The sequence below is a fragment of the Alligator sinensis genome, unplaced genomic scaffold (genome assembly GCF_000455745.1).
Source record: "Alligator sinensis unplaced genomic scaffold, ASM45574v1 scaffold720_1, whole genome shotgun sequence".
In the NCBI taxonomy this organism is placed as follows: domain Eukaryota; kingdom Metazoa; phylum Chordata; order Crocodylia; family Alligatoridae; genus Alligator; species Alligator sinensis.
This window is the reverse complement of record NW_005842026.1, coordinates 934,876-953,694: the sequence shown is the minus strand read 5'-3', so window position 1 is coordinate 953,694 and position 18,819 is coordinate 934,876. Positions and strand designations below refer to the sequence as shown.

The following is an 18,819-nucleotide window of genomic DNA, read 5'->3' as shown; positions in this document are numbered from 1 at the left end:
CCTCTTCTCCCTTCAGTGAAAGACGTCCGCTGATAAATCTCTCACCCATTCTGCCCGCCTGGTGGTAAGCGATATGCGCCTCCAACTCCATAATGTTTTCTACTTGGCGTTTTCCACTGCGCCAAGGGCAGTTCTTAACTAATTCTAGCTCCAGCGTGCTTTCCCCTGATCCCATCCTCGTCGCCATGTGTGGGCCTGGAGCAGTCCGAGGCCCTTTTTCTGCGCGGCGGGCTGTGGCCAGCAGCCCGGACACACCGGGTCGGGGAAGGCGACCGGCACGCTAGAATTAGGCACGGACGCTTAATGGTTGATTTAAGATTGTTTACTTACACCGTAGATGGTCGCGGTGCAGGCTGGAAAACTTCCAGGAATACTTCACTTAAGTCCCAGTTTAAGGACTCGGACAGAGCTCTGGATTCACTCACAATTCACTCACACGAAGTTTGCTAGGCTCCGTGGAACTTGGCGGGCAGGGAAGGGTACGTCGAGGGATCGTTCGGCGCCGGGGAGAGGCGAGAGGCTGATCAGACCCCTGTTGCCTTCTTGATATTCACACTGGGTCCGATAGGCTCTGCAGCGCTTAGAGATCTTCACGAGACATGAAGTCTCCTCCTCCTGATGTTCGTGGAGTCCTCCAACTTGGGCGGAAACCACTCAAGCCTCTTATACGGCTAGCAAGCCAATCGCTAGCTGCCACGTAGGAATAATTTAGAACTGACCAATAGTGGGGCACGAATTTGAATACAAATGGCGGGAACTCCTTGCAACGTGCATTTCTGTGTTGCAACGAAGAAATGCACCCTGCAAAGAAAGCTACAAATGGCGGGAAATAATTCAGCAGTGCCGAAGCACAGACAAACAAAAAAATCACACCCTTGGGTTGTGACAGCAATGAGTATTTTGTAAGTGGATGGATCACAGAATATAGTATTCTACTAACCAAGCCTGAGCAACAGACTCCCCCTAACTGCACAAACTAGGATTGGGGTGGGGGTTGTTTTTTTGGGTTTTTTTCCCAATTTTGGCATCTTTTACCTCAATTTCCCCTCAGGGTAAATACTATTGTACACCATTTAGTTACAGGTGTGTTTAATACAGATTTGTGATTGGAAGGAACTGCTCAGTTCCACTTGCAAAGGCTTGCTTCCCTCAGAAAGGAAGGTTAGGTATTTTGGAATTCTGGTACTTACTGCAAAGCAGGCAGCAAGATTTGGAGGAATGTAAGGCAGGTATCAAAGGAGATACAGATGTGCTTGGGTACATGTCATGTTTCCATTTAGTCTCTACAAATTTACCTGTTCCAACTGGCGACATGTAGTGAGTGCATGTGGGTGCATGCGCACCCTCTGAGCGTGGTGGTTCACCCCCTAGGAAAAAGTGCCGGCGACACTGTCGGCAGTGCCTGCAGGCTGTTGCCACTCGCTGTGATTGCCGCTGGCTGCTGGTTGCCGACCCCTGGTCAGTGCTTGCCACCTCCCCCACCACTGCCGACAGCACCGGCAGCATCTGCAGGAGCTCCCCACTCACCGCCGTGCCCCCAACCCCCCAGCCGCCAGGGACATGTATCATTCATGCCTCTTCCCAAGTGGAGAATAACCTTTTCATCCAAAATCCACATACTGTTTTTATTCTGTACACAGAACCCTAAGATAACAGTAAGAATTCCATGCAGGTACTGAGGGGCCTATCAAATTTCTGATTTAAATAGCCATGCCTCTTCCCTCTTCCTTCACTATTTGTGGCTTGGGGTGGGGGGGAGGGAGGAGGGCCCTTTGGCCAATTTGAATAAGTTAAAAAAAAACTCAAGTTAAAAGAAAAGTGCCCCACCTATCAAAGGTGGATAAGCAGGATATAATATGCCTCTTCTGTTACAATATAATTTGTGAATTAAAATATAATTAATTTCATCAGAGGAAATGTGGTAATTGACCCCACAATTATTTATTGGAAAATAATAATAATGTTAGTACCAAAAATGTTAGAAAATGTTTGTTTTATCAATTAAGAATGAAGAGACCTAAAGCAGCCTGATTTGTTCTCTGAAAAGCAGTATGGGATTTACGTCAGAAACATGATATTAATAGATTCATATGGGTGCACATAAGGCTAATATATTCAATGCTGTAAATTTTTATATGGTTTCATAAAAAGTACTATCACCAACATTTCAAAGAAAATCTGAAAAAAAGAGAGCTCATATGTGATGGCATAAATTCAGTGTATTTTATAGAACACTGTTACTCCAGATATAGCCTACGGGATGTGACTTTTCATAAAACCTAATGAATTCCTAGATTTGTCAGCTGTTTAAACACAGATGCATTTTGCTAATCTAATGGAAACATTTTGAGCCCAGATCCAAAATATCAATGGCTTTTAGTATTGCAAATGAGTTTAGCTATTGGGTAAATGGGACTGTGGTTCTTGATAAAAAGTAGCAAGTAATTTTGTCTGTGTGCATTATATTTAACTGCCTCTCCAACATTTGATGCTCATACTTTTTTTCTTGCAGAGTTTTAAGTTGAATGTAGATAGCCACTGTGCTTTAAAAGAAGCTGTGGTAGAAGAAGGACGTCAACTTCTTGAGCTTATTGTATCTCACAAATCAGGTAAATCCTTCTGAAATATTGCAAGTCTTTATGTCTCCAGACTATTAAAGAATGAAGAAGCATTGCTGTAAATTACTGCATATATTCACTTCCTTATGTATTATTAATATTTACATTATCAGATTGACCTTCAAGATTTATAAATGTTTCATATACTGCATACAATGCTGTGATACTTATAAAATGAAATACAGCCTGCAAATAGTCTGTTCATTTTATTTTGGTCTTGCTGCTCAGCTGAGTTTCAATTGAAATCACATCACTGAGAACTTCACACTGACATGTTCTTTGATGTAGGTGCTATGGAAATAACATTAAGATAATGAATTAGGATTTCAGATATATACATATATATGTATATACATATTCTGCATGGGTATTTGCATTGGGAAAACTTTTATGTCATTTTAACTCTTACTTCAATATTAATATATTTATGAGAAATAGACTTTACATTAAAAAGTTATTTTCTTTGGTTGGGTTTGTCTTTGCTTTTCTTTTTTTTTCTAATGAGGCCTTAAATCAGGATAAAGGATGATTTTTGTAGAAGCTAACATGACTAGTCTGACAAATTTTAATCAGCATACTATGCTTCTGGGATTACTATCTAAATTTTGGCCTACTTAGCATATTTTCATCCAGGATGAAGTGGTCCTTTAGTTTATGTTTTCCTGGTGATTACAGGTGTTATTCCCCAATCTGCACCTATTACTTCAGCACCTCAGATGGAATTTCTTTAACGTCGAAGCTAAAGTTGTTGTTATTTGTGTAATTCCCAGAGGGGTGGAAAGACCATTGTAAAGTTTTCAGTGCTATACACTACATGAGCAGTGTACGCTGTAATATAGTTAGAAAATAATAAAACAAAACACAAAATGAGTAGGAAGCAAAAATTATATATGTCCTGGTTATTATTTTTTCATTACTTAAGACCAGAAAAGAGATAATAGGAAGGGTAGAGGCAGTTCTGTGGTTTTCTCCATGACTTTATAAATCATTGGTTCTGTGAGATTTTATTTTTCTTTAAATCCTGAGCTCAGGCATAATTAAAATTTAACATGCTGTCTCATTGTGTCTAAAATACTTTGACCCTATAGTATTGTTAACAGTATGAACATAGTAATTCTAGTCTCATTTCTAAGTACACTAAAAGGCGTGCTGTGTTTTTTTTCTTTTAAATGTCCTACTAACCCTTTGCTTAAAGCCTATTAAAGTCTTTAAAGATGTAGTTGAATTTACAACTTTCACTTTTTCCCCCTCATTTTGGAGAAGGACTGAAGGACATGTTGCAGATGATTGCAAGTCAATGGAAGGAACTACAGAGACAAATCAAACGGCAACACAGCTGGATTCTTAGGGCTCTGGATATCATCAAAGCAGAGATACTGGCTACTGATGTGTCTGCAGAGAATGAGGAAGGGACTGGGAGCCCCAAGGTAAGTGGCTTGAAGTTTGCCTTATTTCCTCTTATTTCCGTCTTCTTTTGAACTAGGCACCACTGAAGTTTTCTTTCCACCCTAAGGCTTTTCATTTCTACTGGGTAAACTTTTTTTTTTTATAAACAAAATGAAATGCCTTACTCTGAAACAATAAAAAAGCTTTAAAAAACTTTCAAGTTTTCCAGGAAGGCCTTCTTCACTGTGTGTGGAGGAGCATGAGGGGTAGGAAAGGGACATAAAACATTTAGTAAACAAAACATAAAGCATCTTTAACATGAATAATCAGAATGGTTTAAATTGTTTTGTTGCAACTATAAATCACTATAATCAGTGCAATCACTCAGCTCTGACATCCATTAGCCGCTTGGTTACAGCAAATTAACAAAGAAGAGAGAAAGTGATTCATTATCTCATTCCTGTTAATGACTATCAGATGCATTGCTTAATTAGGGAATGGCCATTGTAGTGGGAAGAAGGTCATATGCTTTGCCACAAATCTTTTTGCTCTGAGTTTAAGCTCTCCATAATAGTGCATGTACTGAATACAACAAGTACTCTAAAAATAAGGTATCAGCATCTATAATCATTTGGTATGCATTAATTATCAAAGATGGCTATATTTACCAGTCACCCAACTTGATACTTGCAAGATTGTTTTAAACACCATGAAGGCTAATTTAAATCCATTCTGCTTCAATATGTGAGAGCTGCATATACCAAGAACTTATGACACAACATAAGTGGCTTTATTATCAACAACAGGACCGTATTTAGTTTTAGAATCACTCTGACTCTCCAATTTTCATTTTAAGTAACAAGTATGCAGAAGAATAGCCTAGTACTGACAACATCTTGTCACATGGGAGAATCTGTTTCATAGCAGAGACTGTTATGATCAGTAGCTTTTTGGATTCTGATGTAAAAGAATAATTTGTGGTAGTGTTAAGGATTTCTTAGTGACCAATTTGTGGAGTGATACTTGGCATTGTTGAAGATGAATTTAATGTGCGGGTGCTAATATTGTGCTGTAACTGTACATTGTGAGGACCATCTTACAGATGGTGGAGGAGGAGTCAAGAGTAAAAATGAAACAAGAGTGAAGAAATAAACCTATATTCTTAAGTTCAGACTGGCCTAATATCCTGAGTCACTGACTTGGAGAGAAGAGCTCCTGTGTCATATGGCCTTTAGTAGGGTAGTGGGCAGTGGAGCAAAACTCAATTTCATTGTTAGGTCCATTAAAATAAACAAACTAGCTCAGAGTTAAAAGTTTTCACCTCCTATAATATGACCTTGTACTGAATAATATAACAATATTCATTTGACTGCATTATCTCTGAACAGATTGACTCATCCATGGCCAAAGGCTAAATGCGTCAACAAAATTAAAACATAAGAAAGAGTATTCTGAAATTCAGCTTGGGTTCTCTTCTTTTTTGTTGATTTGGGTTGTTTTTGTTTTATTTTTTGCTAAGAAAATTACAAAAAACCTTGGTTTAAGTGGCAGAGTTCAAATACTTTACTTGGAGAGGAAAAAAAAGTATAGGGACATAATTTAAATTGACCAAATATCCTTAATTATTTATATGGAGAGAGAACAGCTCCTTGTCATCTGCCGTTTAACCAGGAAGTGCTAATTCAAACCAGTGCTTGCTTCTGGTCCTATCTAAAAACAAACTTACACCAGCACCAACCACAGAAGCTTCAGGTTATTTCTTACAACAGGTCACAACCCCTTATGAAGTGACCAGGCAATGGGTAATACAATTAAAGCAGCAGAAAAATCTCTTTTCAGGTTATCTATTCCTTCAGAGTGGAAAATTAGTGAAAATTAAAACATAAGAGGAAATACAACTCTAGATTTCGGTTTACATTTACTTCAGAAGCCACAGGGAACCTGGAAAGCATAATAGAAAATCTAAGGAATATATCTAGGGGGTATTTCTCTTTTTTACCTTGTTTCAGAGACTGCAGGTAAGTGGTTGGTCTTAGAAATCTGTAAAGAAATAGGATTGGGAGGAAGTTCAAAGACTGTACGAAACTTTTTCCCCTAGGACTTCTTAAAAGTGTTTTCCCAGTACTGTGGTGTCTTTTATAAAAGCAAACTGAGGGAGGGAGGGAAAAAGGGATATTGTGCAGTTCTAGAAATATATCGTCAGCATTCACATTCAGGAATTCAGATATTACTTATGAGATTATACATTTTATTGTAAGGCAGTTTCATGATTAGTTTACAACCTGAAACTCAGCTTTGGTATATGCTGAATCCTATGGGGGACTTGGGAGATTTCAAAATATTTTTAATACTAGCCTCTAAAAATGCATTGTATTCATGCTGTCCCGCTCTCTCTCCCACTCTCTCTCCCGTTCACTCTCCTGCTCGTGCTCTCACTCTCTCTCCTGCTCTCCCTCTTGCTCCTTCACTCTCTCTCCCGCTCGCTCTCTTGCTCTCTGACCTTTTACTGTGAAAATAAAAAATAAAACAAAAAGCAATACTTAAAAATCACTTTTAAGGGTGGTGAAGTTTCTTTCCCTAACTGTACTTAGTAGTATTTTGTAGTTTGTATTTTTTAAGAACAAACACATAACTAGCATATCAAACAGAAATTGGCTTATATGTTCTACTTTGCTGTTTGTAGAAAAGTACTTACATTTTAAAATAAACAATAGAAGCACCTTATGCACTGCAGTTTAACAAGTAACAGTTTAGCAAGTAATGTGATGTGACATAACTACTGGTAAAAGTAACAGACTGTACATCTCTTTTGCTGAAAATGGATGTGAAAGCTATGAATACTTCTAAAATATTTAGAAATGAAAGGTATACATGTGTATGTTTTATTGTGCTTTCCTTCCTTGGGGAAATGTCTGAGGTGACCTGCTTTTTAACTGGCCATATTCTGGTGGATCACCATCTTAGCAGAAGAGAATTAGACAGGATTTTTGTTGGAGCAGTGTTGCTCCTCAGTCAACAAGAACAATGGTTGCTGAGCAATAACATGAGATACTTTATCTCCTACTGGCCAAGTGAAGAGTTGTTGGATAACTAAATTTATACCAAATATGTGACAGTGACACTTGCTTTTCTCCTTCAGCTCTGGAAAAGAATGCTTTACATTTGAAAGCTTGTCTAATTTTATCCAAACTTTACAGCTGGTCTAATAAAAGAAAAAATCCGGGCCCCTAGTAATAACAGTCAGATCAAATAGTTGGGACCAATATTGTAATGTTTGTAATCAAGAACAACATATCTCTCCTCAGTTTGTTGATGTTTGAAAAATGGTTAAGAAAACAGGGAAAAAAGTAAGCTGGAGAATACAAACAGTCCTTACAGATAGTGATGTGTCCTGATTATCAATTCGTACTGCTATAGGCATAGCATTTAAAACTAATATTATAATAAAGAAGGAATATGCGAGTGACTTTTTTGGTTTTTTTGGTTTCTCTTATCAGCATAGGAAGATGTCACATATGTGAGTAGCTATTTTGCTTTTCCTTAGTGCCACTCTAGTTTCCTATTCTTTGAAAATACGTATTATGCACATACCATAATAATATGCAAAGCAACATACCACACCAATGATTTTCAGGTAATTTTCTATTATTTAAAAGCAGGTAAGTCATTATTGAGATAAACTTTCATGTTGTTAACAGATATAAGGTAGATGAGATCAGGATGTAGTGTTTTATCTTACACAGACACCTTGGTTTGTTAATTACAAAAATGAGGTCACCCTATAGTGCATGGGGCTAGTGCATATAATACTTTAATAGTCAGTGTTTTGAAATTTTCAAACAACAACATCAGTATGTATGATCTGCCTTTCTTGCCTTTTCCTGGAATTAGTTCCTTCTATCAAAGGGGGAATAACACGTGCCAAAGATACTGCCTAAGCGATTGTTCCACTTAATGCTATTTTACTAAATCACACAGGACATTTTACAAAATTAGGCTCTCCAAACTGGGTGTCACACAGTCTCTCATCCCCACATTAAATACTGTACATACAGACTATTAATGGTATAAGTTCCACCACATCCTAAGATGATAGATTCATGAAATATAAAGAGAGCTAGAAGAGCAATACCTTCATCAGTATGTAAAATAAACAATGAGATGGAATTTGGTTGTTCAGCCTGTGCCATCTTATAGCTGCTGACTATTTCTGGTACATATATCTGCTAGCTCTATGGTCAGCTCCTGATCTCAGTTCCTGGAACACAAAGAAGCTAGAGAAAGTGGTTTTGGTCATTTAGCAGAGGGTGCTATCCCCCTAGATCCTCTCAGGTTCCCCCTGGGAACCACTGTCCCATCCTGGTGTGCAAGAGCTCTGTGCTGTCAGATATGACATCTTTAAAAAAACAATATTAAACAAAGGACCTGAACATAACTCCGAGCTTTTGTAATTACAATCTGTCCACCTCAATTTTCCTTGCAATCTCAGCTGAGTACAACATTCTCTTCTTTACAAAACTACTATATTCATAGATTCATAGATTATAGAGTCAGAAGGGACCCAATGGATCATCATGTCCGACCCCATCCCCCTGGCAGGAAAGAGAACCAAGGTCAGACGACCCCAGCCAGGTGATTGTCAAACCTCCTCTTGAAGACTACCAAGTTAGGTGACAGCACCACCTCTCTTGGAAGCCCATTCCAGATTCTGGCCACCCTTATTGTAAAAAATGTCTTGCTAATGTCTAACCTAAATCTGCTCTCCATTAGTTTGCACCCATTATTCCTAGTTACTCCCTGAGGCATTCTGGTAAACAGCACATCCCCGATTCCCTGTTGTCCTCCCCTGATAAATTTATAGGCAGCCACAAGGTGACCCCTCAGCCGTCTTTTATATAGGCTGGAGAGATCCAGATCTCTCAACCTCTCCTCGTAGGGTCTTTCATGGAGACCACTAATCATGCGGGTGGCCCTCCTCTGGACCCTCTCCAGATCCTCCGTGTCCCTCTTGAAGTGCGGCGCCCAAAACTGGACACCGTACTCCAACTGTGGCCTGACTAGTGCTGCATAGAGCGGGAGCATCACCTCCCTCGATCTGTTGGTCATGCATCTGCTAAAATACGACAAGGTGCTATTGGCTTTGTTGATGGCCTCGTTGCACTGCTGGCTCATGTTCATCTTGGAGTCAACTATGACTCCAAGATCTCTCTCAGCCTCTGAGCTGCTGAGGAGGTCATCCCCCAACCTGTAGGTGTGCTGGGGATTCCTCCTTCCTAGGTGGAGTACCTTACATTTATCTTTGTTGAATTGCGTCCTATTACATTCTACCCATTGATCTAACCTGTCCACGTTGGCCTGTAACTGCTCCCTGCCCTCTGGTATATTAACTTTGCCCCATAATTTGGTATCATCTGTGAACTTGGAGAGGGTGCTCAACACACCCTCATCCAAATCACTGATGAAGATATTAAATAGTACTGGCCCAAGGACCGAAACCTGTGAGACCCCACTGCCCACTTCCTTCCAGGTTGAAAATGACCCGTCAACCGTCACTCTCTGAGTGTGGTCCCTAAGCCAGTTAGCCACCCACCTGACTGTGTAGGCATCCACTCCACAGCCTGTTAGCTTCCCTATGAGAATAAGATGCAAAACTGTGTCAAAGGTCTTCCTAAAATCCAGGGAGATGACATCGGCCTGGCAGTGTGTGACCTGGTCATAAAAGGCTATAAGGTTTGTTAGGCAGGATCTACCAGTGATGAACCTGTGCTGGTTTCCATTCAGCATCATTTCCCCTACTGGGCCTTCACAAATACACTCTTTGATTTTTTTTTCTCGTATTTTCCCAGGGATAGAGGTAAGACCAAATGGCCTGGAGTTACCTGGCTCCTCCCTTCTCCCCTTCTTAAAAATGGGCACCACTTTGGCCTTTTTCCAGTCCTCAGGACCTGTCCGGAGCACCATGAGAGCTCGAACAGCTGTGCCAGTGGCTCACCAATGACACTGGCCAATTTCTTCAGCACCTGTGGATGGAGGTCATCCGGGCCGGCTGACTTGTATCCATCCAGCCCTTCCAAGTGCTCTTTAACTAAGTCAGCACTAACCTTTGGCAGTCTGGTACCTTTTGAACATCTGTCTATGTTCAAGGTGGGGGGCGGGGATTGTCTTGGTCAGTATTAAGGAATACTGAAGCGAAGAACTCATTGTTCTTGAATTATATGTTATTAGCCACTATCAAAAAGTTACTACTTTTCAGTTGCAGATGAAAAGGTGCTTACAGTTGGGGTTGAAAGGAATAATTGTGTGTTCCATTGAATACCCCACGCCAAATATCTACAATATCCATATTTTCCCATAATTACATTTAGAATAGTAGGTTTTACACTACTACCATCACTCCATACTCTTAAAAGTAAGAAATAGTTTATTGTGCCCTCTATATGTAAACATAATTTAGTCAATGCTCATTAGCAGCAACATCTGGTAAGAGCAACAACCCTGGGGTATGTTTCCTATGCATTATATTCTGATGACACTCTCTATATTTGCAACACCCACTCAGGAGCATTGGAACATCAGCAACATGTCAGTGCCCTGTTAACAGGCATTGACTGAACTACTCTTTTTCACCATTCTGAATGGTGTAAGTCACTTATGTAATAGTAAGCTCTAATTCTAACTCTCTCAGAATCCTAAATATAATATTAAATATTTTCTTGGGACCATGAATATCTCACTTTACAATGAAAAAAACCCCCAAACTTTTAATTCTGCCATATGAACAAAGAATATGTCACCTTGGTTACTATTTTTGTCAAGATCAACTGCTCCAAATCAAAGGTTCTTTGTTTTCAGACATTTCTAAGATGTGACATTACAGTATTTCTGAACTGTCAGCATCCATGGTAGGGCTTGATCCAGGGATCAGTAGGTCAAGGGGTGAAAAAGCGAGTAATGTAAGAATGTCTGTCAATCATGCAATCATTCTGTAAACCAGTAGACAAAAGCTTGTAAGAAACCTGGCTGGTACTATTGGTATTGTAGTATATAGAGGCACTAGTCACAATTATAGCCCTTTATGCCATGTGCTGTACAGAAGTAGAATAGAAGAGAGCCTTGAAGAATTTGCAAACTTTTTAAGTTTCAGTATAACAAGTAGATGTAACAAAGAATCAGGAAGGCCTGAGGAGAGGCGACTAAGAAAACAGAAAATCAAATTAATGTTTATATATACTAGTGATGAGCACTACTACATGGTTTCAAGTTGGTCACTTCAGTAGAGGCGGGGAGGTTGTAAGAAAAACATATGTAAGGGTGATTCACCCTTGTCACACCAGAAATTGAGCCTGAGAATAGATTTGAAAGAAAGCATAGTGTCTTTCCCGACTATTTGAGAGACTGTGAAAAAAGAAAACCCAAAGGTCCATTTGGAATAAGCAGACAAGTAAGCAAGGGAGGATAGCATCAGTGTCAGAACAGATCAAAGGCAGAAAATAAGGGAAGACTCTATTACAAACTTATGGAGTAGTGAGATACAGTGATGGGATTTATTCTAACTTGGTGAGACTGGACGGGACAGAAACAAGTCTGTTCCAAATACTTTGCTATAGCAGTGTTTTGAATGGATCTATAAAGAATGAGATGGCAATTGTCATGAAGTCTAGGCAGGAGGAGATTGCATAACAGTGACAACGACATCTGATGGGGTGTTGGGAGTGTGGACAGAAATAAAAGTTTGGATTTTTAGGAATGTTACTGAGTTAACTTGATATTCTCCTCCTTCAATACATCAAATTCATTAGCAGAAGAACGCTAATTGGAAAAAGGGTTTTCTTACTAAAAAAAGTGCATTTCTATACCTTTCTTATCATTTCATCATGTGTTACTTAAGTAATTGTCTTTTAGGTAAACAATAGCATTCAAAACTATATGTGAGACCAAAGAAACCAGGTAGTCTTACAATTAGAGAATGACTCTCTTAAATATCTACAGGAAAACAATATAAAAAGGATCTATTGTATAAATAACAGCATGAATAGTTTACCATCTATTCACCAGAGAACCACCAAAACTCACTCTTTCTCGCGCTCCCTCTCTCTCGCTCTCACTCTTTTTTAATTCTGATCTTAGGTGAACTGATCCTTAGTAGAGAGGTATTTCACCACATTAGTTTGTAGTAAGACAGAAGGCAAGGTCCATAGCAGCTGGAAAAGTAAGCTATTGCTTATGAAAGCTTATGTCTCTCTGAACCAGTTAGTCTCTAAGGTTAGGTACAGACATTCAAAAAGCCTGCAACAGAATCAAAGTTACACAGTTCTCTGTAAGCGGTGTACTATAGACCAGTAAAATTATAGTTCTAAGGCTTTTTAGACTCAAGACACCCCTTGTAAAATGCTAACCTACACCCCTATAACATGGAAGATATTGAATTCAGCCGTTTGAAATGGAAACTGTATAACATGAAAAAGACAGAAGCCAAACTCAACAGCAACACACAGCTACAACCTACACCCCTGTAATCCTTAGCTTTCATTCTCTCTTCTTTTTTTGGCCTGTGAAAAAATAATAGAGCAATTCTTCTATTGCAAAAAACTCAGAGGGTGCATCCAGATGAGTGCAGTCATGTGATATGTGGCGCCACAAATACATTTGCACCACCATATACCACACAATCCAGTTCTCCACACTGCAAGGGCATGATGCCCAAGCTTGCCCTGCTTCAGTTTTTTTTTTTTTCCTGTGGGTTTTTTTGACCCCTGGATATAAAAAATACCAACAGATGAAAAAAAAAAAAACAAAACAGAACAGCTCATGCTCAAGCAGCATGCACTGTTCAAAAGCGGAGCTGGGCCATCCGGAGCTGCACTGCATCTGCCGACCAGGCTCCACCCAGCAGGATCTCAGCAGCTACTGCCCCGGGAGGCCCCCAGAACCCTGTGTAAGCCTGCTGGGGCCAGCCCAGTGCTGGCAATGTGCACCACTGCTAGTTGTCCCCAGGGAACCAAATGTCCACACATGTCCTGGAGCACCCAGAGAGACCACAACAGGTCATAAATGTTTTTGACACTGGATTCCTATTTGAAATTTTGGGGCTTATTTTGCTAATATTGTGCAGCATGCCACAGCACCCTTAAAAGGATCTCACAAAGGGGCTCTAAGGTACTACTCTGCCTTGCCTTCTGCCTGGTCCTTACTGGAATATGCCAGGAATTTGAATTCTCTGAACAGCAGTTTATTTTGTCAGAATGCTTTAATTTGGACCTAGATTAAAAAGAATGTAAGTTTTTAAGCTTTACAACATTTGACCAAAAGAGTCAGTAGGCCAAATTCATAGCTGGAAGCTGCAAATTGACCCCTTCCCATATCCTTTGGGTCGGAAGTCAATACTCTATCTCTTACTCTAGGGGTAAAAAATTACTTTCCAGTTTTTTTAATTAGAAGGCAGGATTTTCCAAGAGATGCTGTAAATCAAATAATTTCCCAAACACCCTGACTGCCTATGAACTGGTGAAATTTCATAGTTTCATAGTTTCATAGTTTCAGGGTCGGAAGGGACCTAATAGATCTTCTAGCCCGCCCCCCCGCCAGGGCGGGAGAAGAACCCAAAAAACACAAACAAAACCACTCACCCTAAAAACAAAAACGGGACTCAAATGAGTCCAGCCAGGTAAGTATCCAGCCTCTTCTTAAAGATCCCCAGGGTAGGGGCCAGCACCACCTCCCTTGGAAGTTGGTTCCAGCTCCTAGCCGCCCTGACTGTGAAGTAGTTTTTTCGGATGTCCAATCTGTACCTCCTCTCCATCAACTTGTGCCCATTATTCCTTGTTATGCCAGCAGGGGCTAGGGGAAACAGCGTCTCCCCCAAACCCTTCTGGTTCCCCCTAGTGAGTTTATAGACGGTCACCAGGTCCCCCCTCAGCCTTCTCTTGTGGAGGCTGAATAGGTTCAAGTCCCGCAGTCTCTCACTGTAGGGTCTGCCCTGTTGTCCCCGGATCATGCGGGTGGCCCTCCTCTGGACCCTCTCCATGTTGTCCACATCCCTCCTGAAATGGGGCGCACAGAACTGGACACAATACTCCAGCTGCGGCCTGACCAGCGTCGCATAGAGGGGGAGGATCACCTCCCTGGCTCTACTCGAGATGCACCTGTGGATGCACGACAAGGTCCGGTTAGCCCTGCCAACCATGACCTCGCATTGTCGGCCCATGTTCATCTTGGAGTCAATAATGACACCAAGATCCCTTTCCGCCTCCATGCTCTCAAGTAGGGAGTTCCCCATCGTATAAGTGTGCTGCTGGTTCCTACTACCCAAGTGCAGCACCCTGCACTTGTCCGTATTGAAACACATCCTGTTCCTGTTTGCCCACCCCTGTAACCTATCCAGATCCTTCTGCAATCTCTACATTGAAGAGGTCTCCTAGGCTCGGGAAAGACATTATACATAAACCAGCTTAAGTGATCAGAAACTGGTTTAAACCTGTAAAAGAGCAGATGCTCAGTGCACATAAACCAGTTTGAAAATGGCTGAAACTGGTTTGAGATAAACCTGGTTGAATGTAGTATCAAACTTAACTGATTTGGATCAAACCAGTTTATGCAGTGTCTGTCCCAAATTCTTTGCTCGTTTAAGTTAAATCAGACTCCCCTGGCATCCCGGTATGCTCTCTGGGCTGGGTGGGGTTCTCTGCTTCACAGCAGGGCTGGCCCCTCCCCTCTGCTTGGTGGCTGTGGCTCCATAGACTGGGCTGCTCTTCCCCTCCCCCTCACCACTCCCTGCTAAGCAGGAATTCCCTGCTCCCCTCTGCCTTCCAGAGAGGTGTCTGTTTATTAGCTTACAGACCACATGCTGGCTATGATCCATGCTCAATCAGCAGGTAGAATCCACAGGCAGAATCAACAGGTAGCTGGTAATGTCCCTCTGTTGTTTTCTTAATGGGGTGATAAACACTGTTTATCACCCCATTAAGAAAACAACAGAGGGACATTACTACTACAGCTATTTGTTGATTCTGCCTGTTGAGTCTACCTGTTGATTCAGCACAGACCATAGCCAGCATGTGGTCTGCTAGCTAATACACAGATACTTCCTCAGAAAGGCAGAGAGGAGGTGGGAATTCCTGCTTAGCAGTGAGTGGTGAGGGGAGGCGGGGAGCAGCCCTCAGTCTCTAGAGCTGCAGCCAGGGGAGGGGCCAGCTCTGTTGTGGAGTAGAGAACCCCACCCAGCCCAGAGAGCATGCCGGGATTCTGTGGGGTGTCTGGTTTATCTTAAACCAGCAAGGGGTCTGGGACAGACATTGTATAAACTGGTTTGAGCCAAATCAGTTAAGTTTGATACTACACTCAACCAGGTTTATCTCAAACCAGTTTCAGACATTCTCAAGCTGATTTATGTGCATTGAACATCTATTCTGTTACAAGTTTAAACCAGTTTCTGATCACTTAAGCTGGTTTATGTGTAATGTCTGTCCCTAGCCTTTAAGTGACCCTCCATCCCAAATAATCACCCACCCCTGATCTAAGGCTATAAACAGACATTGCATTTGTCATGGGACAAAGCTTTTTCCCAGGACCATACAGATGTATATGTCCATTATCCCACTTCAAGGCCCTGTGAAGTGTGTTAGATAAAATGCACTAAAGCTTTTCCCAGGACATTTTGTTGTACATTTATTGTGGTTCATTCTAGAGAGAAGCCCATCAGGCTGTGTGCTTTCCCTGACTACCTACTAGTGAAAGAAAAACAATGCAGCTTTAAAAAGTAGTATGAGTAAAGGACTGTGCTGCATCAGTTTTAATTTGGGTCAAATCCCAGGATAATCAATTCTGAGTCAAATGTAATATCTGTTTGTAGCCAAAATTAAAACTGTGATATTTAAGGTCAGTTTCTGTCTGTCATATTTGCTGCCTAGATACAGAATCCATTTATTCTTCATAAATGGACCTGTGCCTGTTAGCAGGCAATAGTTTTCTTCATATCTAAGGCCCTCTTCTGAAGGAGAAGGAAATGAGACTGAACAGCTTAGAGTTTGTAGTGGGATAAGAGAGGGGAAAAAAGCATACCCATCCCCCCCCCCTTGCATTATATGAGGCCTTGTGAAGACGGGTTTATACTGCCAGTGAAATAAAATATCTTTTTTAGTTTTCTATAAAATTGTGTCCTTGAAGTCCTAGTTATGAAGCTCTGGCCCCCAGTTTAGTTCACAGGAGTTAATCATTTGTCCCCAGATCTATTAGAAATGTTAGGGATTCCATACTATCAAGGTGGGGGGGGGGGGTTGGATCAGAACTCATTTTAATAAAATATTTCTTAACACGCCGAAATCATAGTCCTAAAGATTTCCATTTAATCTAAATGAAACCTCACTGTCTGGTCCATTAAACTAGTTGCTAGTAATAAAACTTACAAAATCATGCTCTGAAAGCCTGAGTTCCTGCAGCTGTCTATTGTAACTCAGTGCCTGTCTCCTAATAATGTTGTTGATACTATGACTATCAGGATATAAAACAGTAGTAATTTTTTTAAAAATCAATAATTCCTAATAATTACCACAGGAAGACATCCGTTTTCTGTGGAAATAACTTGGAGCATTCTAAGCTACTGCAAGTATTTGTTACCCTCCTTTTATAATTATACATGATACCTATTCCAGGTCCAGTTATTTGTGGCAAATATTGACTCTTTACAGGAGACCAGAGTAACACTTTAAATAAAGGATAGAATCAGTTTCCATAAACATTTTAGCTGCAAAGGTAGGATAATTTCTTACTCTAAGAATAAGGAGACCATCTTGTATTTCAATATAGATCAAGTTGAGTTTGAACGATATTTTAAATCTAAATCACTCCACAGAGATCAAGTAAAACTGAGAACTTGATGAGAAGAAATTTTTAAATTGACATATACCTCAAGAGGCAAACTTTATCAAAATGCTGTTTGAATCTTTGAACAACTATTATCTAGAAACTCTTAAAGTATATTAAGCTACTATAATTTCACAGAGAGAAGTAAACCAGAAGTATTGAAAGCTTTATTCAGCCAAACTCCCACTGACGTCTTTCAATCATTTTTGGATTGGGCCCGTTATATGTGTGTGTAATGTGTGTGTAATGTGGATCATATGCATATGTATGCACACATGTATACACACACATACATACACATACATGTGCATACACACACATTGCGTGTATCATGAAGACTCTTTCTTATTGATTGTAGGATAAAACTAGGAATGTTCAAACCATGCTATTGTTTCATTTTTAGCCTTCTTGGCTAGGGACAGACATTCAAAAAGCTTGATCCTGAATTGATTCCATCTTTGCAGGTTAGTTTAACCCGGCGAGGCTGAACCGGTTTGTAACCAGACAGACATTCTCTCTGAGAAAATGCATGCATATATGCCTGCAGTAGTTCAGATTAAAAGCATGGGGGTGCTAGAGCAGCCCTCCTTTCCTTTCCAGAGTGCTGAGCTGAGCGGGGGTGTGGCCAGGCCCAGGCAGGACCTCTGATTAGGGAGGTCTGCCTGCACCATCCCAGGCTTTCCCCTGCTGGCTGCTCAAGGTGCAGGAGTGCTGCCAGCCCCCAGTCCCCTGCTTGCACTCTGAGGCAAAGAGTGGGGTGGGTATTCAGTGCATGCATCTGTTGATAATATGGAGTGAGGGGGTGGGGTAGGGCAGGGGGAAGCCATGCAGACCCTGATGTACCTGCAATCTCTTCAGGAGCTCCAGCCAGGGATCAGAGGGGACGGGCCAGCTCTGCTGTGGAGCAGAGAGCCCCACCCAGCCCAGAGAGTATGCCGAGATACTGGGAAAGTCTGGTTTGTCTTAAACCAGCAAGGGGTCTGGGTTGTGGTTTGAGCAAAATCAGTCTGATACTACATTCAACCAGGTTTATCTCAAACTGCCTTCAGCCATTTTCAAACTGGTTTATGTGTACTGAGCATCTGTTCTGTTACATGTTTGAACCAGTTTATGATCACTGAAACCAGTTTATGTGTAATGTCTGTCCCTAGCCTTTGTGTCTGTTTCCCTTCCTTTCCTCTTCATAATATTGACGTCATTTTATCTTTATGTATCATATATTATTTTAGTGGATGGTATTGTAATAATAAGTAATAATATAAATAATAAATAATAAGTAATATTGTAGGCAGGATTGTGGGAAATGGTATTACTGTAAGCAAACTCTATGTACAGTTTCACACTCTTGTCACAGAATAGCTGCACGTTTCAGTTAAGGTTATAAGCAGTAAAATAAAGTACTGCCTTTCAAATATTGTTAGTCTGTAGAGGTAATATTTGATTGAGATGAATACTTGTAGTTCATGCCTCTTTTAGGCCAGATCTTGAAATCTGTTGCATGAAGCCTGAGTAAATGGGTGCCATGCAGTGTATTCAAGATGAACTGACAGAGAAAAGACAGGAGCTTTGTTCATTTAAGTTTCATTGCCATTCTACAGCTACTAGTACAACCCTTGATATTTCTTGGTGTAGGGGCCTATATGCTCCAGATATTTGGTGGGGTCCCAGAGAATCTATTGGTCATTTCCCTTCCCTGCTACTCACATGAGTGTACTCTCTCTCTCTCTGTCTCGCTTTTCTCTTCCATGTTACATCCCTATTTAAAATCAGAAATTAATGGAAGTTTAGTGAGTATGGAGGTGAGTTAGCAGGCTCAGCTGTGTAGTGGCCCTACATGTTCTGAAACCCATCTTCACAATCAAAAAAGGGAGAAAAACAATCTCTTTTTTAAATGAAAACTAACTGTAGCAGAAATTGATGGAGCTACATTCAAAGTAAATAAATAAGAAGTAACCTA

General features: G+C 40.7%; 1 protein-coding gene across 7 annotated transcripts in view; it reads left to right on the top strand.

Annotated features, from left to right (window-relative positions):
* AKAP6 (A-kinase anchoring protein 6) overlaps window positions 1-18,819 on the top strand; it is a 488,303-nt gene that overhangs the window by 271,613 nt on the left and 197,871 nt on the right. For 6 of the 7 annotated variants that reach the window (XM_025202476.1, XM_025202473.1, XM_025202475.1 and 3 more), the window contains 2 exons: window positions 2,513-2,609; window positions 3,879-4,045. In XM_025202476.1, the coding sequence (XP_025058261.1) occupies window positions 2,513-2,609; window positions 3,879-4,045 (264 nt within the window). The remainder of the gene's footprint in view (window positions 1-2,512; window positions 2,610-3,878; window positions 4,046-18,819) is intronic. The other variant, XM_025202471.1, reaches the window with a different exon arrangement.